The sequence below is a fragment of the Gouania willdenowi genome, chromosome 7 (genome assembly GCF_900634775.1).
Source record: "Gouania willdenowi chromosome 7, fGouWil2.1, whole genome shotgun sequence".
Classification (NCBI taxonomy): domain Eukaryota; kingdom Metazoa; phylum Chordata; class Actinopteri; order Blenniiformes; family Gobiesocidae; genus Gouania; species Gouania willdenowi.
In genome coordinates, this window is record NC_041050.1 from 8,277,710 (window position 1) to 8,305,630 (window position 27,921).

At 37.0% G+C, this 27,921-nt stretch overlaps 2 protein-coding genes across 4 annotated transcripts in view; both read left to right on the top strand.

Moving 5' to 3' along the window:
- Positions 1–9,188, top strand: part of LOC114467241 (nuclear receptor coactivator 3-like) — a 97,671-nt gene extending 88,483 nt beyond the window's left edge. For both annotated transcript variants that reach the window (XM_028453406.1, XM_028453407.1), the window contains 6 exons: positions 231–554; positions 2,088–2,186; positions 4,015–4,264; positions 5,541–5,715; positions 5,817–6,015; positions 8,144–9,188. In XM_028453406.1, coding sequence (XP_028309207.1) covers positions 231–554; positions 2,088–2,186; positions 4,015–4,264; positions 5,541–5,715; positions 5,817–6,015; positions 8,144–8,155 — 1,059 coding nt within the window. In that variant the 3' untranslated portion in view covers positions 8,156–9,188. The remainder of the gene's footprint in view (positions 1–230; positions 555–2,087; positions 2,187–4,014; positions 4,265–5,540; positions 5,716–5,816; positions 6,016–8,143) is intronic.
- A 6,118-nt stretch (positions 9,189–15,306) lies between these two features.
- Positions 15,307–27,921, top strand: part of rbm38 (RNA binding motif protein 38) — a 40,300-nt gene continuing 27,685 nt past the window's right edge. The window contains exons 1-3 of one of the 2 annotated variants that reach the window (XM_028453078.1): positions 15,307–15,771; positions 20,988–21,111; positions 26,363–26,417. In XM_028453078.1, coding sequence (XP_028308879.1) covers positions 15,550–15,771; positions 20,988–21,111; positions 26,363–26,417 — 401 coding nt within the window. In that variant the 5' untranslated portion in view covers positions 15,307–15,549. The remainder of the gene's footprint in view (positions 15,772–20,987; positions 21,112–26,362; positions 26,418–27,921) is intronic. The other variant, XM_028453079.1, reaches the window with a different exon arrangement.

Sequence of the window (27,921 nt, forward strand, 5' to 3'; positions counted from 1 at the left end):
CTAAGTTTCTGTCTTCATATTATTGCTCACAAGTGAGTGTTGCATATTTCTGCTTTGTGTGAATCATGACTCGCCATGTTCAGATTGTTCTTTCGCTGAAAGGAGATGGATGACCCCAGAGGGAACTGTCTGTGCTGCTTGGAAAAAGACGATTAGTGACTCAAACAGTTGGACATTAATCAATTAGACACAGAAGTCTGACTAACTTATCTCTTTGTCCTTTACTGCAGACTCAGGGAGTGGAGCAGCAGCTGGAGACTTTCCCTGGGCAGGACCCGTCCATGGTGTTGGACCAGAAGCCGATATATGGGCAGGGCTATCCCGGGCCTCCTTCCATTCCCATGCAGTCTGCCTATGGAGGGAATCCCATGCAGGGTCAGGCCCAGCAAAGTGGCTTTGGTCCTATGTTGTCACAGATGGGCCAAGGCGGTGGCGGCGGCTTCCCAGGTATGAGTGCAATGGGCCACCCTCGTGCAAACATGATGAGACCGAGGATGATGAACGCCAACAAACCAATGAGGCTTCAGCTGCAACAGAGGTTGCAAGGCCAGCAGGTACTAATAAAAATATTGGATTAGTTATTAATACATATCAACATTGTCTGATCCGAGGGCCACATTATCAACATTTACTTAAGATCAAAGGGTTTTGTCTTTGTTGTCCTTTTGAATGGGTTTTCTTGTTTGAGTTTTCCAAGTTAGAGGAGCTGGAGCTGGACCCCTCTCATGTTTTTAGACATTTTGTGTGTTTTTTAATCTGTCCATTTTCTTGTCGATATGGTGAATTGTTGTTGCCTTTTTACATGTTTTTCAAGTTGATATGTGTGTTTTTGTCATATTTTGTGTACTTTTCTGTCATTTTGTGCATTTCTCTGTTTTTTTGCACAATTTCATTTTGTGTGTTTTTGAAGTCTTTGTGTTGTTTTGTTTTTTTTGTTAACTTTTTAGACTTTTAGTGAGTTCTAGAATTCATTTTGTCTATTTTCTATTCATCGTGTTTTTCAAGTCATTATGTGTGTTTTGTCATATTTTGTGTTGTTGTCTTTTTGTGCAATTTTGTTGGCATTTTGTGTCTTTAAAATTTTTTTGTGTGGGTTTTCTTGTTTTTTGTGTTGAGTTTTTACACTTTTTGTGTGTTTTTTAATTCATTTTGTCTATTTTTTTGTCAATATATCAATTTTTTGTTGCCTGGGTTTTTTGAGTCATTGTGTGTTTTGTTATATTTTGCGTGTTATTGTTGTCTTTTGTGCAAATTTTCTGTCATTTTGTGCATTTTTCTGTCATTTGGCTCAATTTTGTTGCCATTTTGTGTGTCTGAAGTTTTTGTAGTCATTTGGCATTCAAATGGTTGTCTTTGTTATCATTTTGTGCATTTTGCTGTAGTTTTCTGTTTGTGTAGTTTGTGTGTTATGTTGGGCTTCATATAACTTTCAACATCTTGAAACACAATTTTGTTTTTGGGGGTTGCACTAATGCAGTGCTTCTCAAAGTGTGTGGCGCGTCCCCCTGGTAAGGAGTGGAGACATGACAGGTGGGGCGCGTCAAACCGGAGGAAGTAATAATGAGAAGCCTAAAAATGTAGCAGAAATTAAAAGAGCATTCAATTATTGAAAGCCATTAGATATGCGACTGGGAACAAAATGTAACATGCAAAAATAATGATTTACGTCAGCATGTGATTCACATGCAGTGGAACAATGAACTTTCCAAAAATATTTTTCCTTTTTTGTTTTCTTAAGCTTTTTGTCACAGATTGCAAACAATATTTGGTTATTTTCTGTATTTTTGACTACTGCACTTTCACATTTGTTTTTGTGCAGGTAATTATTATAATTTAGTTATTGAGTTATTATAAAATATGATGTTACTTGTTCCCTGTTAGTTCAATAAATTTGAAAATGTGTTATTTGTCAGGATTATTTGGGGGCAATTGGCACTGTAGGGGAGGGGGACTTGAAAGTTGACCTTCGTTCAAAGTGGGGAACACCCAAACAAGTTTGAGAAACACTGCACTGTAAATGCACTCTGAATGCATTTTGCGAACGTTTGATGGTTTTATTCCATGTTTCTTTCTGTTTTTCCCAAAAGTTCATGAATCAGACGCGGCAGAGCATGGCCATGAAGATGGAGAATCCAGGAGGAAACCCCAGCATGAGACCCGGCATGCAGCCTGGCATGGGAGGACAGGTAAGATGATGCACGATACATTACAATCAGTAAAGTCTGCATTGGATCACACAATGTCATTTAAAAGAATAATAAGACTGTTTGTTTTTAAAATGTGGGAAATACGAATAGTACTGTTGTGTACGAGGCTGAATTGATGAAAAATAAACAGTGACAAACACCAGTGACCTAAGATAGATTTATTTTACTTTAAAAGTTTGTTTGTGTGTTTTTATTGGTTTTGAGGTTTTTTTTCATGGCCAACTGACATTAAATTTGTATTTTTATTTTATTAATTTGTACAGGTAAATTATTCTTATCTTAAAACGTATGTAACCCATTGACTAATATTAAATTGGTCAGTTTTTCTATGAAAAAAACATTAAAATGACAACAACAATACAACAACAAAAACTTACAGAATAAAAGCAAATTATACAAAATGGAGAAATAAAAACAAAATGACACCAAAAACTTACAATATTATAGAAAATTACACAAAACAACAACAAAAATACACAAAATAAGAACAAAATTATGCCAAATTAGACCAAAAACACACAAAAGGCATCATAAGTCACAAAAATACACAAAATGACTCCAAAACCCCCACAGTATTTCAATTGCCTCTCAATCCTCATACCTCTATCACACAACATGTATATTTGCTATATAAGATCTACAGGCCAACTTCACTCACATTATCGAAATTCTGCACTAGGATCGTCCTGAGGTGAACTTCATGTTAATAAATTGATCGTTTCATGAAGACGAAATGCTCTGCAGTCTTTACAAGAAGTGGGTTCAAGTGTGACAGTCAGAAATCACCTGAGTGAAGTTGTCAATCATATCATATTTCACTCTGTACGTCCTAACTACCACTAATGCAGTAAATGCAGTTACAGACAAGGTCAGTCTCTATTTAGTGCAACGTCAGTTACTTAGTTGAGTTTTTGTCCTCCAGAAGGACGCTGAAGTTTTATGACTTAACCTTCTAACAAAAATAATAAGGACCTAAAATAATGGCGATAGAGTCATGTGTTCTAATGTGGGGAAAAAAAAAACAGAAAAAAACACAAAAAAAATTGGTTTGATTTGAGTTAATTTTTATTTTTAACTTGGACACAACAGAAAAAATAATAAAAAATAAATCAAACAAAGAAAAGAGAGAATAAATCCAGCATGTGAAGCCTGTACATGTGTAGAAGGAAGTATATACTTGATATGATAAATATAGTATAATCCTACCCCTTGTTATATCTAGTACTGTACTTTATTTCCATACTTTATTTCTACACATTAATCTTTTTATAATAAACAACTATTTACACTATAGAATGAGACGTCATTCATTGATATATATTTATACAATTCATGTAATCCCCTATACATTCATCTGTCCAAACATACAGATACTGTACATAAGTATATTCTGTTTTTTTCGCTTTAACACTTATGCTTTGAGATACATTTTATGTATTTATGTTGCAGTGACCGAACGTTAATTTTGTCTCGTAAGTAATGCCTTTTCAATAAATAGTTTGTGAAATATTTTTGGGGGCTAAGTTGCTGTTTAAATGCTATTTTAATTTTGTGAATAGTGCTCTATGTGCTCCAAATATACTGTATTATGAACATAACCTGTTTCTCATTTCTGAAGTGAAACTAATGCTTGTAATCTTGTTTTGTTGTTATTTCCCCAAACTTGTAACTGTACGGTAATTCTAATGCACAATAAACAACAGCAACAATACATTAGCTTGTGTTATGTTGAACATGTGAGATATTTGTACATGAAACGCTTCCTCTACATCTCCCTGACTCTGACTCTGTGTTTGTGTATTTTCAGCCGGGTTTCCTCAACGCTCAGATGATGGCTCAGCGCAGCAGGGAGATGGTCACCATGCAAATGAGGCGCCAGCGCATGATGATGCTGATGCAGCAGCAGCAGCAGCAGCAGGCGGCGGCTGCTGCTGCTGCTGCTGGAGGCTTCAGTCCTCCTCCTAATGTCACGGCTCCTGGTGGAATGGACAATGCCATGGGGGGGCCCAACATGGGCCAGCCAGGCCCCCAGCAATTTGGCTACAGCGGGAACTACGGTGAGTTCACCAGATAAAATACTGTCGCCTTCTGGTGGTGACTCCAGGTACTGCATGTTGGCTAATTAGCATCAGTCAGTAAACAGAGAAGAGTTTAGCGGGGGTTCTTACAATGTTTGGATCCAGGGGAGAACGTGGACCACCTCATAATCATCGTCAATTCAATTTAAATCACAATTTACTGCAATTTGTATCTTTAAATGCTTTAGGAATGATCTAATCCAGTGTTTTTCAACGTTGGCGTTGGGACCCCATGTGGGGTTGCCTGTAGAATATAGGCAGTGGCTATCCGTTCGGTTGCTGTATCAATATACCGACATTGTATCCGCCCTATTTGACCAGTTTAGGTCACGTGATAGGTCAGTCATTGGTCAGTTTAGGTTGCGTGACTAAGACTAAACCTAACCCTAACCCTAAGACACTACGTACTTGTACTTCGGTAATCGTACCAATAGCAGTGGGGGTTGTATGTACGGCAACTGTACAAATAGACACTTTCTAAATAAAATGGGGTCACTTGAAATGTCTAATAGGCAACGCAGATTTATTTGTATAGCACATTTCATACACAAAGCAATTAATTGTGCTTTACGTGATCAAAAAGTGCAACAAAAAACATTCAACAGCTTAAAAGTCAATAAGAACATTAACATCAACAGTAAAAACATTAAATCAACGATAATATGATTGAAAATCTCCATCTCAGTCATACGCAGTGGAGAAATAGAGGGCCTTTAACTTTTAGAAATGTTGCCATGTGATGCTGACTTTAGCTCTGCTGTCTAGATATTTATAAAAAAAAACTTATGTAAAAATAGATTAAAATTCTATTGTTAAAATGCTTTGAATTATTATTGTTTTTCAAATACACATCACACACAATAAATATCAGATACATAACTATCTTATACTTAAACTTTCTCAAATATGAATTTAGGTCAAATAAAATGCAGTATAAAAATATATGAGGTGGTGCTAATCTGTATTTGTAACACGCTTTAATAAACATGATCAAAAACTCATTCTAGAAAAACAAAATGTCTCTGGGGTCACCGGACATTTGTGATATTAAAATGGGGTCACAACCTGAAAAAGGTTGAGAACCTCTGATCTAATTTATGAACATTTGTAGTGTATTATTATTAATGTATTACCAATAAACAAAATATATGTGTTTTTTTGCATGATTTTACACCCAGTGACATCCCACTTCATGGATGGATAGATCTTGTTTGGATGTGAGGAAAAGTTGACTTTGAATGATTTCTTTCTGTAGGAATGGGTCAGCAGGGAGATCCTTCTTTTGGCCCGTCGGGCGGCAGTCCTCCAAACATGATGCCTGGTCGCATGGGACCTCAAAATCCCATGATGCAACAGCATCCACAGGGCGGTCCCATGTACCAGGGTGCTGATATGAAAGGCTGGTCACAAGGAGGCATGGGACGCAACAGGTAAGACGCTTTTAAACGCCTTCCACGGAAACGTCAGCAAAGATTGTTGATTCAGAAACTACAGACCCCTCCTCTTCCTCCCGGTCTCCTTTCTTCTGCAGTTCGTACCCTCCACAGCAGTTTGGGCAACAGGGGCCTCCAGGGCAGCAGCAGTTTGGGCAACAAGGGAATCCCGGGCAGTACGGAGGCATGATGATGAATGGAGGCATGTCAGCCAGTGGGGGGCACATGGGCCAGATGGGGGGCCAGATGGGGATGAATCCAATGGTGATGGGACGGATGCCTATGGGTCCTGATCAGGTTTGTACATCAAACCAATCTGTGATTGCACTGTTGCTCAGACACACATGGGCAATGGTCACAAATGTATGTTTTGGTCATTCGGAAAAGGATAATGTTGTTTTCTGATTATCGTGAAAATTTCAAAATAAGATGGAAATGCAATGGATTTTTCTTCTGTCAGGGTCAGAAAGGCTAAAATCAACTGATTTTCATTTTCTCTTTCTGTAAACAAAAAATGAACAAAGTGTTTTTTGTTCCGGACCTCAGACAAATCTGACTATAGTTCCGTCACTGCTGGACTGGCCAAGTGGTCTAATTGATTTTTCCTTCTGCTGATGTGGGTTCGAATCCCACTTCTGACATTTTCCATTTTAACATATTTAACACGGCAAATTCTACTTTTAAAAATACATATACGGAAAAAAAAGAAACATTTGAGGGTTAGGGCTAAAATAAACATTTCGGTCGCAATATATATATATATAAAAACTAGTGTTTTTTGTTTCTGTTTTTGAACATTTCATTTTTTTGCTTTTAAAAACATAAAAAGAAAATCAACCAGTTTTTCAAATTTTATTCATCCCTTTTCGACCCTGTTACTGAAAAATGCTTTGAATTTCAATTTTAAATTTAGAATTTCAAAATAAAAATCCAATAAACACTGACCTTTATATATATATATATATATATCCTTTTCTACACGTAAAATCCAATGACCATACATACACATACACTGACCCACACATAATACTATAGTGCTCTTGGTTTACTTTGCTATTTTTCTTATCAAGTCTGTTTTGATCTAGTTTGAAATCAATTCTTTAAAAAAAAAAAACAACAACAACAAAACATCAAAACCCTATTCAGCAAACACTTGTGCAAACCACATGTAACCAAAAGGATGACAGTCTCTTTATGCACAGATCATTTATTCTGAGGGTCACATTTCCAAAATGCAGAACAAGTGTTGTTTTTTTTTTTTTTTTTTTTTGTGCACTTAATTTCACTTTTTGACTTTCCTCCACTTCCTCCAGGAAATACTGAAAGCCATTGTTCTTCAGTCACTGATAGATTAATTCCTCATTTCACTTTAAATCACCAAGTTTAGTCAACATTTATATTCAGCTTCATTTCTCAACCCCCTGCTGTGCCCTTAGTTTGAGAACCACAGCTTTACATATTTAAGTCATTACGCTACGACTGGGGGCACTTTTTGTGTCTGTCTGCACACTCTAATGTACGATGCACCCCTGGAGCTATTGTGTAGGTATTTTTTTTTTTTTTTTAATGTGTGCCATGTTGGATGTTTATTAGTTCTACTCAGGAAAACAATTTGACTTGCAGGCAGGAACAAAGCTGAACCAAGCTATATATATATATATATATATATATATATATATATATATATATATATATATATATATATATATATAAAGAAAGAAAGCACTCCCTTTTAATGAATAGTCAGCCATTTATAAAAGCATAGTAGTGACACTGTGTCTGCTGTTTACTAAAAACAAGAGTCCTCAGATAGCACAAACAAAAATTCCTCTTTTCCAGATATTGTCAGTTATCTGGATCAGTGATACTGATTATTGTACTATGATCATTCACACTTTAAAGACTTGGAAGAAATGTACTGTATATCCCCATTAATAACATTAAAATAGGTCCAAATGTTTTCGAAACATTGCGATGAATCGCACAATCCAGATCCAATCTGGAAGAAACTCGGTGGGTCAATCAAGGAATCATTCCGACATACCTGAGTCAAATTTAATAAAGATCCACCAATTACAAACTGAGATATTAATTTTTTTAAATTTTGGGAGATCTGTTTATTTGAAACTGATACAGAATCAGTATCAGTGGCGTAAAGAGCACTGATATATCCAACTCAAGTAGAAATACTGTTACTTAATCGAAATTGTACAAGTACAAGTAAGTTATACATAAAATACTCAAGTACAAGTAAAAAGTAGCTCAATGAAATAGTACTCAAAGTAAAAGTTACTAGTTACTGGTTTTTCAAACAGCCTGAACATTGACAAGTTTATGTCCCTTAACATGAGTTCAGTGTTTTTCTTTTAGTTTTATTCACTCATGGCTGATTTTTCTTCTTTCCTTTGTTCTCTCCATGTTGCAGAAATACTGCTGAAGTGTGACCTCCATTCAAAGATAGGAGAAGAGTGCAGCTACAGTTTGTGTGCGCACAGGAGGCCTTTTGTGTGTATACGTGTGTGCGCGTGTGTGTCTGTGCAGCACTGCCCTCCCACCAGATGGGGGAGTGAACCTCCTACTTTGGACTGAAGGCCAGTCAAAGGGAGTGAGACAAACCTTGAGGAACAACAGACAGAAACACTGTGACTTCTGTGGTCATAACTCACACACAGACACACACACACACACACATACACACACAATGGTGGTCCGACGGACGCCTTCCGTGGTTCGTCACGTCGACTGGAGAATAATGTTCCTCTTTGAAGGAGGACGTCGTCTTTTCTTTGTGGAATGTACCACCACGCTGTGTTCTGGTCCTAAAAATACAGGATTCCTCTTCTTTTATCCACCGTCTCCATGCTGCTCATGGAGGATCTCGATGGAGAGATTGTGGCCCTCACCTGAATGTCATTAAGCAGTAGCACATTGTTTTATTTTTTTGGTTCTCTAGGACGCCGCGGGGCTCAAAGTACGGCTGAACTATACTCGTTGGCTGTTTGCACTTTAAGGAAAAGCCAACATCAAAAGGATTGTGGCGACGTCGAGGCCTTTACGCCAGAGTTAATGCATAACAGCAGACTATTCCTGATTGTGTGTGTGTGTGTGTGTGTGTGTGTGTGTGTGTGTGTGTGTGTGTGTGTGTGTGTGTGTGTGTGTGTGTGTGTGTGTGTGTGTGTGTGTGTGTGTGTGTGTGTGTGTGTGTGTTGTCCTGAAAAACAGAGGCTGTTGATTGGAAATGGAGTAAAACCTTGTGATGTTTGCTCTCGTGTTGGGAACCAGACCAGGGGTGGACAGGGACAAAAATTCAACCCTGGCATTTTGTGTCCACGACATCATCGGCGAAACCACGTAGAAGCCGTTATTAAGTCAGTAATGCTCAACATGTGGCTCTTTATTATGTCTTAATTTTAATTATTATTCCCCCAGAAAACCCCTTTTAACCCCTTTTTTTTAAATCTATTTCCTTTAGCCATTTTGCAACTTCCTTTGATCCATCGTTGCCCCTTTTTAAAAAGTTCTGACACTTTTTTCAGACTTTAGTGACCTTTTGTCAATAAATATTCCTTTTTTCCTACTTTTTGTACATTTTTGCAAGTTTTTTTGACACTTTTATCTAATTTGTGTCCTGTCTTTCTTTGTTTGGCCACTTTTCATCCAAATAAGCTACCAGTTGTCCAATAGTTGTTTCCTTTTTTCTCTACATTTTGTTCCACATTTTTGCTGTTTTTCACTATTGTTTGCCACATTTAGCCTTTTTTCACCATTTAAGCTAACCTTTCCCATTACATACCACCTGGTTCTTCTTTATTTGCCCATTTTTTTGTCCACTCTAGACTGCTTTTGACCCATTTTAGTCACTTTTCACTCTTTTCTTGCCACGTTTTTGCCACTTTTGGACCAATTTTGGCCAGCTTTTACTATGTCTGCCTCCACTCGCTCGTCCAAAAAAAAAACTTTGGTTCAACGGCCCACCGGGATGATGCCCGGTATGCCAGATGGCCCCAGTCCACCCCTGAAAACTGGTGAAACGCAGCAAGCACAGATTTTAACCAATGGGAGACGAGCTGATAGCTTTCAAGCCTTTTTACAAAAGTCTTTTAAACGGGCCTCTGATCATTTAAAACAATCATATTTACCCCATCATCCTCTGAGAGGTCATTTTAAACCCTGAGTGATGCAAATCCTTTAAACAGCACAAACGTGTTTGCTCTCATGAAGTGGTTTCTTTCTAAATCTTGATCACAGAAGGTGTTTACGTGAAGGTTTGTGGACCTCCAGCAATAATCCTTCCTCCTGGTTTTTTCCTCTGAGGACGAATCCGAGTTTGCTCAAAGGTACTGCAGTATTAGACCCCATGTCTTTGTTTGGAGATTGTGTTTTTTCTTTAGTCTGTGAATATGAATTGTAAATAGTCTACAAATGTACTATAAAGAAATAAATCTATATATAAATATATGCTTTTGTAGGTCACATACTGTTTTTTGCACAGATTGCAAGGCTTAAATATTTAAAAAGTGTAATTTTGTTATTCCCTAATAGGTCAGCTTTTATTTTCAAAGGGACTCCTTTTGTAAGCAGTGCAGTTTTTCTCCCTTTTCCTTCTTTCAGAAAGCACTTTTTTTTTGTAGTCTTCAAACCATGAACTTTGTCTTTGTTTTAGCAAGAAAGGTGCTCATGCTTGATTTGACTTCCTTTATAGAGTATTTCTTATTTCTAAAATGGAAAAAGGAGGGGGCCTATATGAAATCATTTGATACATGATTGTGTTTGGCTTCTAAGGGCCCAAATGTCTTACCAGTATGTACGTGGTGAGATTTATTCCTGACCTCATTCCTCCCTGTATGACTTTTGTTCACTCCTGAGGTTTCTCTGATCTCTTTTGTTTGGTTTTATTCATCGTTTTTACTCTGAAATATCTGTGCATCTTTCTATGTTTTTGATCCGCTGGAAGCAACGCGAGGAATTAAACGCTCTTTACTATCTAATGACAGATTTTTTCACAATATTTTTTACTGTTCCTGTGAATCTTTTTGTTCTGGAATCTACCTTCAAAAACTCGCTCAGTCCAAAGATTTTTTTCGTTCATCATGCGTAGAAACTGTTCCTGATGTAGATCGTGCAAGTACACGTGCGCTTTGATTGTTGCACAAAAACGTATAATGTACATCAAGCTGAATAATATGTTCAACTGCATATATTATATTATCTATACCCATCCGTATAAGGTCGTGTAGAGTTGTGTCTGCCTCTGCTGAGCTGTTCGGAGTTTCTGTTTGTGATTGTTTCTTCCTTCCTGTTGTAAAACCATATGGCCAGTTGAATTGTCGTGCTGCAAAAAAACGGTCATTTCGAATGTTCTCTAAAGGTGGACCCATGATTGATGTCATTTGCCTCTTTAAATATTAGCCCGCGTTCCATTTTTTAACCCTTTTTTCCCCCCTTTTAAAACTGACTCCTAATGAAGAGTTTAAAAAACAAATCTACAAATATTGAAGACATGTTTTGTCGTTTTACATGAAGTCTTTCTTCTCTGTGCGTTTTTTTTTTGGAGCAAAAGAAAAGAGTAAACACGTCTGGGGAAAGTCATTGTTACATAATGTAAGATACTGTTGCATTTTTCTTACCTTGTTTCTTGATGTGAATATTAATGTAAATACAAATTTATATTTAAACATCATTATGTGTCTGCTGTGGGTTTTTTGTTGTTTTTTTTTGGGGGGGGGGTTAACTTTGTTCATTGTTCTAAGACAAGGAGTGTCAAACTTATTTTACTTTAGAGGCCACACAAAACCTAATTTAATCACAAGTGGGCTGGAACAAACAAATGCAAATTTTTGGGGGGGATAAAAAAGCAAATTCAACATTTTCGTTCTCAGCTTTGGATCTTTGGATTATCTTTATTCTTAGAATATCTGAGGTGCAAAACATGAGGTCAGATTAGCAACTCTGGGATCTTGTATTTCCTAAATTCTATCATTTGTGGACAATTTGTACACATTTTCTAATGTCGTTTGAGGAATACCATGGTTTTAAAAAAAAAAGAAGAAGAAAAAAAAAACGGTAACGTTTTAGCCAACAATTTATGACTTAAAAGTACAGAAATGCCTGATTTGGCCCCCGGGCCTTGAGTTTGACACCCCTGCAAGTCTAAGACAATGCTGACACTGTCTCAAGTGTGGTATTCAGGGATTTGATGACACAGGAGTGAAAAGGAAGGATAATTTGTGATTTTTGTAGATAGTCTCATTGCAAAATCAGCAGATTTATGAGGTTAAAAAAAAAGGAGCATTAGAGTTTTTTTTCTCAGTGGCGTTTTTTCTGTTATCTGCAGCCTGGCTATAATCTGCGGGTGGTTTCCTGGTCACTCCCTACAAGACAACTCCTGTCAACCATTGTTGTACTTTCATGCATCCTCCCACTGGGGAAAAAAACAGTTTTAAATACTGTGTAGACAACTCAAGGCCAGAATTTGACTGTGACTTGTAGCTTAATGTAACCCACGTTTAGCATTTTTTATACACCCTGAAGATTTTCCCACAAGTTTGATTCATTTATTTTTTTCCGGCAGCAAATCTTTTTAATGACTCTTTAATGACAGTTAGCAAAATCATTCATGTAAAGGTTTTCAGGCCAGATCCAATATAAAACTGTTAGAGCATAAATTTGATTTCAGTGACTACTAGTACTCAAATTAATGAGTACATGTTCTCAATTTTGGTTTATTAGTAGGCGAGTAGACTTTACAAGTGAAGTAAAAGGTGTCATTAGTAGTACTAGTAAACATAGTTTGACTCGTAAAGGTTTTTGGTGCACAAGTGTTTGTGTCACTTGTAGACTTAAATTATATCACTAATAAAAACTCAAAGCTTTACTACACAAGTTTATCTACTTGAAGACTGTTTTGCTTTACTAGAATAAGGTCTAATGGCACCATAGTGCACCAAAAACGCTAGCACTACTAAAGCTAAAATATTCACTAGTAGTAGTAGTAGAGCTAATGCAAATAAAGTAGGAGGAAATAAAACCAAATCCAGCTCCTTGATTGGTTGAAATATTTTCGAAAGCCATTGGCAAGCCTGAATTTGCTTTTCTCCACCCCATTATTAGCGTATAATACTTGCTTGTAGTACTAATGACACTTTTGTCTTCTCTAGTACTATTATGGCCATTTTTTTCTTCATTTGTAAAGTTTACTCATGCGTTAGTAAACCAAATTGACTACATGTAAACTACATGCTGTAACAGACATAGTCAACTAAAATCTAAATGTAATTTGGTTGACTAAAACTGAACTATAACCGAAATAGTCCTGATGACTTTTGACTAAAATTAAGTTGCATTTTAGTCAAAAGACTAAATCAAAATTTGCTGTCAAAGGTAACACTGGTGTGTGTACGTGCATGTGTGCCTTTGGTTTCTTTGTGTTTGTCTTTGTGTCTGAAATAGATTTACAGAAGTGGATAAAAGATGAATCAATGTATAAGCTCCTACCCAATGCACATCAGGATGGATGGTTGGATGGATGGATGGATGGATGGATGGATGGAGGAGCAAGCCCAAGTCCTTTGATCTGTATGACCTTAATAACTTTACATTTCTAATAGGGATACATTATCTAGATGTGATTTCTAATTGTATCATGATGCGATTATCATGGTTGGATTGTGGCTGTAGCGACTGTAATGTAAACAATTGAGCTATTTTTCATGTTTCACTTTTGGATCTTTTTTTTTTTTACATTATCCTGCCATCTTTGGTATTGTGTGCAATAAAAGCTGCAAAAAAAAAATAAAAACAACCTAAAAACTAAAAAAAAAACAAATCTCTGCACCTTAAACAGCTCCAAGAGAAATCAAGAGCAGCGACTGCATCAATAAACGACATTAAATGTGTTTATGATGAAGGATAAAGTAGCAAAGCTAAAGAGCTGCCGGTGTATCCGCTACGGCTACACAACAAAACACTAAATGGTTTCTCTGACTTGCTTGACTGGAAAGAATCCGTCCAAACATCTTCACAGTTGACTCAAAGGATGCAGCGTTAAAGTGTTGCCGGTCGAACACACAGAGAAAAACCAAACACAGAGTTCAGTTTAGAGACTCCAGTTTAACCTGTGTGAGACAAAATGAGTAAAGCCTGAGTGTGTGGGTAATTTATTTATATACATACTGTACCTACTATGTATTGTGCAGATAACGGCTTGCTATAAAAAGAACACATGGTGAGTATTTCCCAGCTGTTGCACATCTGGATCACAGTGTTAACTCGATGGTACAGTAAGGCTGTTCAACATGTGGCCCATGACAAGACAAGACAAGATAAGAGGTTGTGATAATTAGGGATGTTTGATATGAGCTTTTTAGCCAACATCTGATATGCAGATATTGTCCAATACACAGACCCCCTTGCCCTCCACTTAATTTTAGGTCATATAAAATATGACTCCATGGAACTTATAAGTTAAGGCGACTTTTAATATAATGCCCAGTCAGAGCCCAATATGCAACAAGACAAAATGTAACAAGACCAGAATTGTTATAAAAAATAATGTGATAAAAGCCAAAATGTAATAACTGGTAAATAATAACAAGATGCTGAACCCGAAACGTAATAACATTTCACCGTTATTACTTTATGGGGCAGGCAAATATTTTTCCCTTAATAGTGTAATAATTTAATGAAATCATCAGAGTGACTCAATGATTTATGGATTAAAGGGTTAATTCCTTCAATGTAAAGAGTAGTATCATACACAAATGCATATGCATAAATTTGTGTATATGTACACATTTGGCCTGCCCTATAATGTACTAACGCAAAAACTTTTCACGTTTTTTGCTCAGCATCTTATTACGTTATTGACCAGTTTTAACATTTTGGATTTTATTAAAAAAAATTGTTTATAACAATTAGGGTCTTGTTACATTTCATGTTGTTGTTACATATTGGGCTCAATATGTCCCACTGGATGAATTCTTATAATTAACTTCAATAACAAACTGCCATATTCATATTAAATGTCTTTTCTCAAACAACAGCGCGTATCGGTTTTTCTATATAGATGGACAAACCGATAACGATGTCGGCCGATATTTTATTAATATCGGTGAGCCGAATCCGATAATATCACCTGTCATCTCTAATGATAAAGCAAGGCAAGGCAAATGTATTTGTATAGTGCATTTCATACACAAGGCAACTCAATGTGCTTTACATGATCAAAAAGTGCAACAGAAAACATTCAACAGCTTAAAATCAATAAGAACATTAAAGTCGGCACACACACGCACACACACACAACAACAACAACAACAACAACAACACTTTATTAGTAACACAATGGAGAAATATTGACAATATAAGCAGAAAGTGTACACAAAGAAAAGAGAAATAAACTATAAAATCAGTATGCCTGAGAAGTAACTTGTTAATTGAAATTGGAAGTTCAGCCTTTTTATGTAATTTGAGATTTTTGTCGCAATAAATATATTTATTTTCCACTGGTTGTCTCTAAACTTTTTAAAATTCGGTGTATTTGTGGTTTTCCTCTGCGGACGTGTTAGAGGTATCCTGCGGAGGCGGAGTGAGCGCGTGCTACAGACGGGCAGAGACGCACCGAGCGTCCATTGGACCAGACACGGAGCGCGTTCCTTCCTCCAGCTGGAGCACGAGGACAGAGACACCTGTCAGTAGGTCTGATCCACAGACACGGACCCACGGGGAGCTATGGCCGGTGTGTGACGGTCACTGAGGGCCGAACCAAACAAACTTCGTGTCTTTGTCTGTGTGTGTGTGTGTGTGTGTGTGTGTGAGTCGCTCTCCTTCTCCATGACTTCACCGCTGCTCGTGGGCCAGCTGTTCGGGGTCCCGTTAGAGATCATGCCCCCCAACACGGACAAGGACACCACGTACACCAAGATCTTCGTCGGAGGGCTGCCCTACCACACCGACGACGCCTCACTTCGGAAATACTTTGAGACTTTCGGGGACATCGACGAGGCGGTGGTGATCACCGACAGACAGACCGGGAAATCCAGAGGATACGGCTTTGTGAGTGCTTCCATCCAGATGTGGCTTTATTGTGGGACAATATTACATTTACACCATTAGAAATGATTTTACCTTTTAGGTTCTATATGTCTGCTCCTAATATATAATGACATTTATTTCTTTCTCTTTTATTCTAAATGTTATTTTGTTAGATCTTTTTTCTGCACACCTAATATAATGAAATTCTTTCTTTCTTTTTCTTGTATTGTGAATGTTATTTTTAGATTATTTTTTTTTTTCCCCACCTTATGTAATTTCTTTCTTTCTTTCTTTTTTCTATTTTATTGTACTTTTATTTTTAGATTGTTTTTTCTGCACCACCTAATATAATGAATTTCTTTCTTTCTTTCTCTTTTATTGTAAATGTAATTTTTTATTTTTTTTTAACGTATCTTTTCTTGATTCATACTGACTGTAATTTATATTATCTTGCGTTTCCAATTTCTTATTTGGACTTAATCTGTCTAATTTCCCTCTTGGTTTCTTGTGCTAATATGAAATGCAATTAACCTACCTTTTATTTCTGTTACTACGGTCATTACCAATTAGTCTTTTTTTCTTTTTTTAATTTATTATTATTATTTTTCTAGTTATCTGTCTTGCTACTAAACGCCCCATGTACACTTTAAACCATGGGTTCTCAACTGGTTTAACTGGGACCCACATTTTGCCAAGGTCATTAAATTGTGTTTCTTTTTAGAAATCAAACAACCAAATTTAGTTTTCCATAAATAGCTGTTGAAAACACACATGTATAATCTTTTTCAAAACATAAACTATATATTTTACTGTGGAACATGCATTTCACAGTACGCCTGTCAAAATAAAAGTTTCTTTCAAAATAAAAGTCCAAAATGAGAGATTTTTGACTAGTTGTCTGCAACCCACCGTGTACAGGTTCATACCCACTTTTGGGTCCCGACCCACCAGTTGAGAATAGCTTCTTTAAACTATACTTATTATTGGTATGAATTCACGATTGGTATAAACAATTGCGACTTCAAAAAAATCACTGATGTTAGCATGCTAACTGCTAACTGTGCTTTCCAACTGGATGGTGTGCATCATGTAGCCTTAAGGCTAACACATAGCGTAGCAGGAAGATAAGGTCATGTTTTAATGGGGCCAACATATTTTAGGTTTTCATTTTGAAAAGTAGAAGTGGTTTAAAGTTGTCTTTAGCCAACTACTGGATAGCAATGGTTTTTCACTCCCCAACAATAATTAACTAAAGGACAAAGTTATCTTGTTTACACATCCATGACAAAATCCCTACAGACAAAATACCAACCCTGTATCAGAAAATGTAACATAATAAAAAAAATAAAAATACTATAACCCTAACCCCAAGTTTGCATTACAATGTTATTATTTTACGGTATATTTATACATGGGAATGGAAATTTGTCCATTTTTCTATTAAGGGGTTTGGATTTTGTCCTGTCACCTCTGTTTATGATGTTAGCTTATTAACAGTTTATTTTAGGCTTTACGTGATCAGGATTTTTGGGCCGATCACCGATCACTGATCCAATCATGTATTCAGGTTGTTTTTTTAGGTACCAACCAAATTCCTTTGGTACTACCTGATACAGATTCACAAAAAATCAAGCGGTGCCATGTTTCGGGACCTAAACGCAGCCTTGTGACTCTGAGGGAGTGGAAGAGTGGAAGAATTTCTATGCAGGACCTGAACATAACATTTGTTGTCAGTGTGTGTGTGGATGCATGGCCCTTTAACTGTGAATGAATGCATTGGCCTCTCGACCAGTGTGCAGAGTCAGGGAGCATGTGCAACCGAAGCAAATCGATTATAAGCTGTAGGCTGTTTTTGAGTGATTGGCAAAATAAACGTTGCACCTGTTGAATTAAACTGGAGTTGAATGTTATACTCAACGACTGCTGTGAAGCAACCACAAGAGAGTTATAGTTGGAGATGAAGTTGCTGAGGCAGACCACACTGGAACTACGTGAAGCTTCCATCAGCATTAGTGTTAGCATTAGCATTAGCATTAACATTAGCATTAGGAGCAAAGACAAACTGTATTTCCTGACTGTGGAATCGCAAAACCCACTGTTGCTTATAGTCCGTATTCACAGGTGCACAGTGGAGGTGGGGCGCATACACACACACCATCCACCATCTTTCTGAAACAGACAGAATGAAAGCGAAAGTAAACGAGAGCGCATCAGTCCGCTCTAGGACTCTCCCTTTATTCATGCTCAGCCTGAATAGACAAAACAATGGGGATGTCCTGATACAACTTTTTCACTTCGATACCGATATTGCAGCCTTGCGTATCGGCCGATACTGATATTGATCTGATACGATATCAGCACGAATCATACATACTTGTACTACTTATTTTGTTGTGTGAAGTGTTAAAAAAGGCTTGATCAAGTGATGTTACTCAAACAGAGAACAATAGTCAGCAACAGTAGGGATGAGAAAAACTGACCCATTTATTATTAACCATTTGGTTACATACATTTTAACCTTCAACATGATATATCTACAGTATTCTACAATTGAATAGAATAAAAAAAAAAAAAATATATACGACCAGCACCAACGTTAAGGTTCACCTTCTTTGTTGGAGTGTGAACCACAGTCACTTACAGGTAGAAGTGTTGGAGCGGACAATTTAATCGGAGCCCATATATTATTATATATTTTAGATGCAGTCCGATATAATCCAATATTTGTTTTCTGGCTGATATCGGACCTATAGCCGATATAAATATCGGATTGGGACACCTCTACAAAACAAGCGCACACATACAAACACACACACACTAACAGCAGATGCTGCCCCCACTTTTAGAGCCAGTAGACTGGGGAAGAAGTCCGGTGCTCAGCAAACAACTCTTCTGTGTAAATGAGACGATAAAACAATGCAGTAGGAGCATCTACAGAAAGTTTAATCACAACAATGATGTCATTGATCGGATTGGCAAATTAAAATATTACAGCCGATCACATTAATTGTATAAAATACAAAATATCGATCAATCCGATATAGCCGATCAGATCTGTGTAAAGCCTAGTTATTTACATGTTTCTGGAATTCATAACTCTTCGCACTATCACAATGCAGCAAGGCTGAAAACAGTGGAATAATGTTGTGTTTTTATATTTATAATATTTACAGTAAAATCCTGGTTTGTTTGGTTTTTTGGACACTATTGGGGGTTGTCTGTTCAAATCCCCATATCAGCAGCAGATCTGGGTGGAGAGAGAGCACCGCATGCCCCCCAGCTGTGTCATCATTTTAAGTAAGCCCTTTGAGCAAAGCCATAAACCCCCCTGGGCTTGTCTGTCCTAAAATTCTTAGAGTTTAGGACCAAAAAAGCATGAACAGATTTTTTTGCATATAGATTTTTGGTCTATAGGTCCACAACCTAAGAATCTTTTAGCATCTTTTAGCATCTTCTTGGCTTCGGACGCTGCACAAACTGGCTCTTTGTTCAGGCAGTAGTCTGGTGGTGGCAGTCACGTGTTCCAACCATGGGTTCCAGGTTATTTTCTTCTATAACTGTGTCATCAATCATCTTTGCAACCCCTTCAAATCTGGCAGAATCAGATTCGCAATGTAGAAAATGTGGAGTGCTGCTTAACGATACACGACACACTCACAAAGACACACTTGAGGTGTTAATAAGCTGCCACTGCATGTGGACAGATGTCTGAGGGGGTACTGAGGGGGGGGGGGGGGGGGGGGTGGTGGCAGGGTATCAGAGGTGTGAGACGTCTGTTAGTTGTGCGAGATAAGGCTGCAGCAGTTTCACAGACTTTCTCCCCCCCACCCCCACCCCCTCTCCTCACCACCACACCCTCTGCCAGAATGGGTTTGGGTTGATTGTGTGAGTTTGTGTTTGAAAGAGAGGCTCAAATAAGGAGGAGGATTCATGTGCACTGGATTACATACTATGTTTGCTTCTGCATGTCCAGTGAGCTGATCAGCTGAGAAGAACTATGTGTGTGTGTGTGTGTGTGTGTGTGTCTGCTTGTTTCACCCCTGATTTCCTTTCCCACTGATAAACTCTTGAACTTTTGTGTGATCTCCAACCATCCGCTTGCCTGTTTGCATAACACTCAGGAAAAGCTGGCTTTTTTTTGGTTTTTTGTTTTGTTAAAGAACTATCACTGTCCCATTTTCTGCCGGCGTTGTCTGCATCCGAGGCCTACAATGAATATTAAGATACTGGAATGAATCCTGCGCGTTAGTGTGGGTTAACCTTCATCACCCTTTTCCAACTTCTATCTGCCCACTCCTCAACTCACTCCCTCAAGGTAGATTCCAGTATCTTCACAGTCTTGTTTGAAAAAAAAAAAAAAAAAACTGGCCTTCCTCCTACATATCAGCCCACACAGGAGTGAACACACAGCTGAAGACTCTGTGGAGGCATCGGAACACTCCCATCATGCAGTGCAAGAGTCAGTGTCATTAGCCGAAAACAATCCAGTCATTGGAAGAAAATTGAGAACAGCAGCTCCATCCAGGGTTGGGGTCAATTACATTTTTCAGTTACATTTACGTCCTCAATTACCCATGTTAAATTATGATTACAGTGACCAGCATTTTTTCAATTACAATTAAATTACAATTATTTTTTATCATCAGAAAGTTGATTACAATTATATTCTCAATTACTAAAGTGAAACTACAATGAATCACAATTACTAAGCCTGAAATAAATAATGGGTCCTAAATCAGCAAACAATTATCTATCATCTAATTTCTTTCCTATCTATTGGTTACCTTGTTAGGCTTCCTAATCAATGAAAAAATAGGTATTTTTGGTGTGGGTATCTGAGCCTTTTTTGTGTCAGTATACCCCTTGATTTAATCATTTTTTTAAAAGGTAAAATGTGGGAAAGCTTGATATAAAAAAAAAATATTTTAATAATTGTTAGCTACAATTGTAACATGGTTCCATCGTTATGCGTTAAATTATAATTGATAATTTTTATAGAATTTTCATGGTAATTACAATTACAAAGTCAATCATCTACACAGGAATACAATTTAATAACGATTACAACTGCAACATATCGTTGGAATTACAATTGCAATTACATTTATGCCATAATTATGATTAATTCTCAATTATAAATGACCCCAACCCTGGCTCCCTCTCTGGTGCTTCGTGTCATGCTCAGATTCATTATGAAAAGGTGTTTTTCCGAGTTAAATTTATGATCCCATCAACAGGTGACCATGGTGGACCGGGGCGCAGCAGAGCGGGCGTGCAAAGATGCAAACCCCATCATCGATGGCAGGAAGGCCAATGTGAACCTGGCATACCTGGGGGCGAAACCACGCAGCTCGCAAACAGGTACAGTCCAGTGTACTGTTCCTTTATCACTGCAAAGCACATCTAAATCCTAATGTTAATATTATTTTATTTACAGTGTACATTAATATCCATTCAGAAAATGCACCAGATTTAGCCAGAAGGTTATTTTTCATCTGTAGTCCCTGGACAGAATGTTCAAAAGTCACCATGAAAAAATTACAGGAAAATATACAATAAAATATACAGTAAAAAATGAAACTACCTTTTAACATATCACACTTCCATTTACATATTTAAAACAAAAAACCCCCATAAAACAACAGTATTTGATAAGAGACAATCATCACATAATAATACATAGTTCATAAAATAAAACATTAAAAAGTCCCCAAGAGGCACACACAGTCAGGGGGGGCACAGGTTAGTGTTGACATGACAGATTTGATAAGAGCCAGTGTTTGAGGTGTGATTTAAATTAGGGGTATGCCATCTAAACCAGGAGTTCTCAACTAGTTTCACCCTGGGACCCACATTTTGACACGGTTATTAAATCGACCCATTTAGTTTTTCAAAAATAGCTGTTGAAAACACACATACTGTATATAATCTTTTTTAAAACATAAATCTATATTTTTTCCTGTGCATTTTACAGCATGCCTGTCAAAAAAAATGTTTATTTCAAAATAAAAGACCAGCTGCCCGTGACCCACCCAGTACAGGTCCGCGATCGACTCTTGGGTCCCGACGCACCATTTGAGAATCGTTGATCGAAGGAACCTCACGATTCAATTCGATTACGATTCAGGGTGCTACGATTCGATGTTTCAACAATTATTACAAAATTAACGATTATCACGAGCATCTTTTTTTTCCTCCTCACTTTATGGCTACTTCATACTTAAGCAAGGTATACGTGTCAGTATCCATTGATTAAAGTAACCAAACAGATGTATTTCCCTTGTCTTTTATTCATGTCAAATCACTAAATCCAACATATTACGAAAGAAAAATATTTGCTTTTTCAGTTTATTCAATCTGACCTAACACAAAAGCTATCTTATTCAGTAAGAAATAAATAAAGACTTCCAAACAGAATTCTTAATGAGCAGCATAAATCCCACAAGAAACCAAACATTTTGCTTTGCAGAATCAAAGCAGCTTTAAAAACTTCAAACCTACATCATCAGCTCTCATAACTACGGAAGAGGATTAGGGTCACTGAAAAAAAAAAAAAAACAGTCATTAGTGAAAGAACAAAAAATAATCACAATTGTAATCTTAATTTATTTTTTTTATTTTTTTGGTCTTAATTCTTTTTTTTTAAATTTAAATTTAATATTCTTGATTTTTTTAGTCCTGTTTTTTTATTTATTTTTTCCTGTGGCCATAATCCTCTTCTGTACATAACACTTGTGCAATTTGGGGTTTTTAAATAAAAGGTGTGTGGATAAAGCAACACAATGAATTATTAAATTAATAAGTGCAGAGGCAAATGTGTAGCTACTCATCAAAACAATTTTGAACATTAATGAATCGTTATTGGATCGTCACATGTCAAATCATGATTAATATAATAATCGATGTATCGGCACACTTCCAGTTTAAATTCATATAGATCTTTAAACTGCTTTTAAACCAACTGTTTAAGAAGTCAGATTACATTTAAACCTGGGTGCTCCAAGTAGACGGCAAGAGTGACAATCCGGATTTTGAATAGTTCCTTGAAAAAGGCATCCTGCGTAAAACCTTCCAATTTCACCAAATTGTTCCAAAAAGGTTTGAATTATGAAGTGCAATTACTTTGATGAGTGCTTTTGGAACAGTTGGTATTTCAAAAGTGGCACATTTCTGCTGCTGTTTAAGTGATCGCTAAATAACAAACAGTTATAATAAGTGGTTATGGCCCCACTCTGGGACAATTGCCACAGAGTCAGAATTATCAATTCCCGTCACTGTATATTATTTTAATTGCTTTAAAGATGACTGTATCTTTCACAAAGGAAATGGTTCCCTTAAATTACAATAAAATGACCTCTCCTGTTCCTGTCTATCCTATACTGGGATATTGTACCATGTACCAATGGGTTGAGGGTGCCAAGCCGAGTAAAAACCCCTATTAGTTTGTCTTCTCTAAAAAGATAAAGAAAAACCATAACAACATGAAATCACCATGTCACATTGTTCCATGATGGTGTATTTAAATCACATGATCCCATAGCTAGACGCTTAGATTTTACAGTTCAAAATTTCCCAAATTCCATTTCAGAGTTTACCCATTTCCACGTCAGTTTACCATTTTTTGTTTTGTTTTCATTTTCCCCAGTGCTAATGCTAAGCTAATGCTAAGCTATTGCTAAGCTAATGCTAATAATAGTAAATGCTAATATAAGGCTAATGTTAATGTTCGGCTAATGCTAGCTAATGCTAATATTAGGCTAATGCTAACTAATGCTAAGATTAAGCTCATGTTAATACTATATTTGTGCTAATGCTAATAATAGCTAATGCTAATATAAGGCTAATGTTAATGTTCGGCTAATGCTAATATTAGGCTAATGCTAACTAATGCTATTATTAAGCTCATGTTAATACTATATTTGTGCTAATGCTATATTGATGCTAATGATGCTAATGCTAGTTAATGCTAATCATAGGTTTATGTTAGGTAATGGTAATGCTAGGCTAATGCTAATGCAGTGTTCAATGACGTGGGCCAGCACCAGCATTTTCTCTTGCTTTTCCTTCAGGAAATACAAATATTCTAGTTATACAGTATATTATTTCTCAACAGGATAGGTAAAATTCAAAGAGAATATTTACTCTAGCGCTACATTTTATATGACATTACATTATGTTTTTTGAGTCTGCAGGAGTAGGAGGTACATGGCTACAAGTTAAATGTCTGAAGGGGTACGGGACTGTGGAAAGTTTGGGAACCACTGCTCTACTGCATTCACACGCAAAATTATATTTCCCCCATTAATTAAATAAGATTGCATGAGCTTGTTTTTATTATTAACTTAAATAAGTAAAACACACTTTTTTTTCTTTTCTTTTTTTTTTTACCTTGTTTGCACATGCTGTTGAAGGTTAACACTACAAGAAGTGCAATCTTTTAACAGCAATGCATATTTTATTATTGCAATTAAATAAATGAATTTATTTCATTGCATAAAGCGTAAAACACACTTTTGATTTTCCTAAAATCTTCACATAAAATGAATAAATCTTGAAATCTTTGGAAAAGACTTGAAACCCTAAGTGTTTTTATTACCCAGATCCACCTGTCCGTTCCCAGAGCTGCATTCTCTTTTTTTGTGTGCTTGGAATTATGCTCTCAGCTTTGTCGCTGCCTGTGGGCATCTTCTGAGTCCACCACCACCACCATCAGCGAAAGTCCAACCCTCCTCCCTCCCTCCTGCTTCCCACTCCCACGACCAACATCTGGGTTCACACTAGACCCTGACATCAGCTCTCCCTCGCTGCTTCATTTAAAGCCGAACTGGAGCATAGGTGTGAAGTGTGAATGACAAACAACTGACTGTGTGTCCCTTCTTCCCAAGCCAGTGCGACTCCCCGAGTATTCAGCTGATGGGAGACGGCAGCGCTTGGTATTTAGTTATTGTGTGGGTGAGAATAGGAGAGGGAGGGGACGGGACTGTTAAAGGCAATAATAAGTAACAGCCAGGGTTGGGGTCACTTATAATTGTATTTGTGTAATTGACAAGTAATTACAATTATAGCGTATTTAGTGCAGCAGGCATTATGTTATCAGTTTGTTTCTTTCGTCACAGAGTTTAAACTCCATCATTAATGGACAATTAAGATATCAAAATGTGTCAAACATTCATCAGAGGGGTCTTTGTACTTTTATGATTTGTAACTTTTATCAATTTTTTTGTTAAAAAATTTCCCCCTTTGATTTTGATTTGGAATTTCAGCTTCAACTTTGAACTTCAGCTGTTCAGCCATTCTTCAACGAATTTCAACTTTTAAAGTTTTCAGCTGTCTGATGGCCAATGCTAATGCTAGGTTAATGTTATTGTTAAGATAATGTTAGGTTAATGTTATTCTTAGGCTAATGCTATTGCTAGGTAATGCTAGACTAATGCTAATGCTAGGCAAATGCTAATGCTAGATAATGTTAATGCTAGGTTAATGCTAATGCTACCTAATGCTAATGTTAATGCTAGGCTAATGCGAGCTAATAGTAATGTTAGCTAATACTAGGCTAATAGTAATGCTAGCTAATGATAGACTAATAGCAATGCTAGGCTAATCCTAATGCAGTGTTCAATGATGCGGACCAGCACATGCATCCTCACTTGCATTTTATTCATGTCGTAATTGTAATTAAAGTATAATTGAGTTGAGATAATTGACTTTGTAATTGTAATTGTCATGAAAATTCTATAAAAATTGTCAAATATAGTTCAACACTAAACTGGGAAAACATGTTACAGTTCTTTGTACAGTTCTATATATATGTAGTTAACAACTTTGCCCAGACCAAAACATATTAATACCTTTATTTCCATTAATTAGGAAGTCTAACAAGGTAACCAATTGATAGGATAGACGTTAGATAATAGATATTTGTTTTTGGTGTATTTTACAGCTGATTTAGGACCCGTTATCATAAGAGAGGCTAACAGAAAGCTAATGCAAGAGGAAGGTTTACTTTCATTAGGTTATTTATTTGATTCTCAGTAATTGTAATTAAACTTTAGTCGCTGAGTTCGTAATTGTAATTGACTTTTTGGTAATAAAAATAATTGTAATTGAATTGTAACTGCAAAAATTGTTGGTCTGGGTAATTGTAATTGAACATGGGTAATTAAAAACGTAATTGTAATCGAAAAATGTAATTGACCCCAACTCTGGTAGCAGCATATCTGTCTTATTTCTGTCCTGCTGAAAAGAGTAAATGTGCATTTAGAGGTCAAAGGACGGAGGATGGATGATAAAGTCATGGTTTTTAATTGGAAAAAGGAGCAGAATAATTAACCTCTAAAGGAGAAACAGAGTTTGAGGAGGATGCTTCTCATTTCTTACTCAGCTTCAGTTGATTCCTGTTGAAGTCTGGAGACAGGGCAGATGTTTGTGTGCAGCCGTGCATCATTATTTCTTCCTTTGTGTACACTGAAGGCATTACAGTGGGTCTGTGATACTCCCATATACATGCTAGTATCTGAGAAACAGAAAGGGAGAGGACCGACTCAGTCCCAGTCTGCCTGAAGCTAATGTGAATGCTCCTCAGTGCTGCTTCCCTCTTCTTCTGTACCTGCAGGTCTTTCTGTTGGAGTTCAACCAGTCCATCCTACGTGGGCTCAAAGACAGTACGGGTAAGAGTGTAAGGAATCGATAAATAACTGTTTACCTTCCTCCTCCTCTTCCTCCTCCTCATCACACTACCGCTCACTCCTCCATCCTTGACATTTGCAGGCACTCATTCTTGCTCTGCACTCACATCCAGGTACTTATTGGCTTTCTGCCATTCAAAAGAAGGCACATTTTACTTTAATATAAATCCTGCAACACCTAAAGACTGTGTTAACTAACTTTAAAAAACTTACCACAGGATAGAATATTTAACAGTTGTGTATGTTTTTTAATTGAATTTCTTTGGATGATATGTTCATATATGTTTCTTATTGCGGAGGTATGTACTGCCATGAGAAGTCATGGGTTGTCTGCAAGAGGTCGGCAGGAGGATAATTTGGTTTGAAGGAAGCTGTCATGCTGAATAACTGCAGTTGAGTGTGTTGCCTAGGAAAGATAATCTTAGTTTAGTCTCGAGAAACCATCCATGGCAATGCATGAACCGCTACTAAATGTAGTAGTAATACGATCAATATTTCATACAACAATACCAAGGATTGTTTAGTCAAGGTCACATGGACGCATCTCTGGGAGAGCAAGCATGTCTAAGGGTTATGTAAGGAGATTTTTATCATACAATAAAAAGATCGAAATAGCTTTGCAAAAGATGAGCAACCTGTTCCTTCCTACATTCTACAAATGGTTTTCTTCTGTGCTTGTGGTTCTGCTGGCTGTGATTTTTTTAGAAAGATGTGCTCAGTTTATTTGATGGAAACAGTTTTTGTTCTTTTCTTGACAAAAATGTAAAGCTTTTGTCCACATACTTTTTTGTTGGAAGTAAGTCAAGGAAAATTGCAGCCTGCTGTCTTTTTTTTTTTTTTAACACATCTCATCACTTTCACTGAAGCCTGACAAGTTCACATCCTGCGGCTACAGAAATGTCCATTAAAAATCTAAACTGTTCTGAGTGCTATTAATATTGCAGTCCTCAATTTCTGAATGAGGGACAAGGGAATTGAGGCTGACCCAGAAGAGTCCATGAATGAGTGATGAGTGGTTGATAGAGTCTCCCAGAGAGAATATTCAAAGCTTGGGGATTCACTCCTCTCATAGGCCTAGAGTTGTACTTTGACACCTTGGCTGAAAACGCCATGAAACACATGTTGAAGTATAAATACTGTAAGTGCATATAGTTTGGAAACACCAGCAACTTCAAGTCTTAAGATTGATTTTGTCAAGCTCATATAATGAGTAACAACTCAGAGGTTTTGGTTGACCGTCAACTAGGCTTGAAATTCAACAAAATGCCTTGATTATGGGCGGGGCTTCTGGAGCAGTTAGGACACACCAAGACTTTGTTTGAAATTGCATACTAACGTATTACTCATACTGACGTCAAAATTAGAATGTAGTGCGTTCACATTAGATAGTATGGAAAGATTGAGTATGCAAGAAATACCCAGATGTATACTATATCGGGACATTTTTGAAGTATGCACGGTCACATGAGTCATACTACACCGCCCC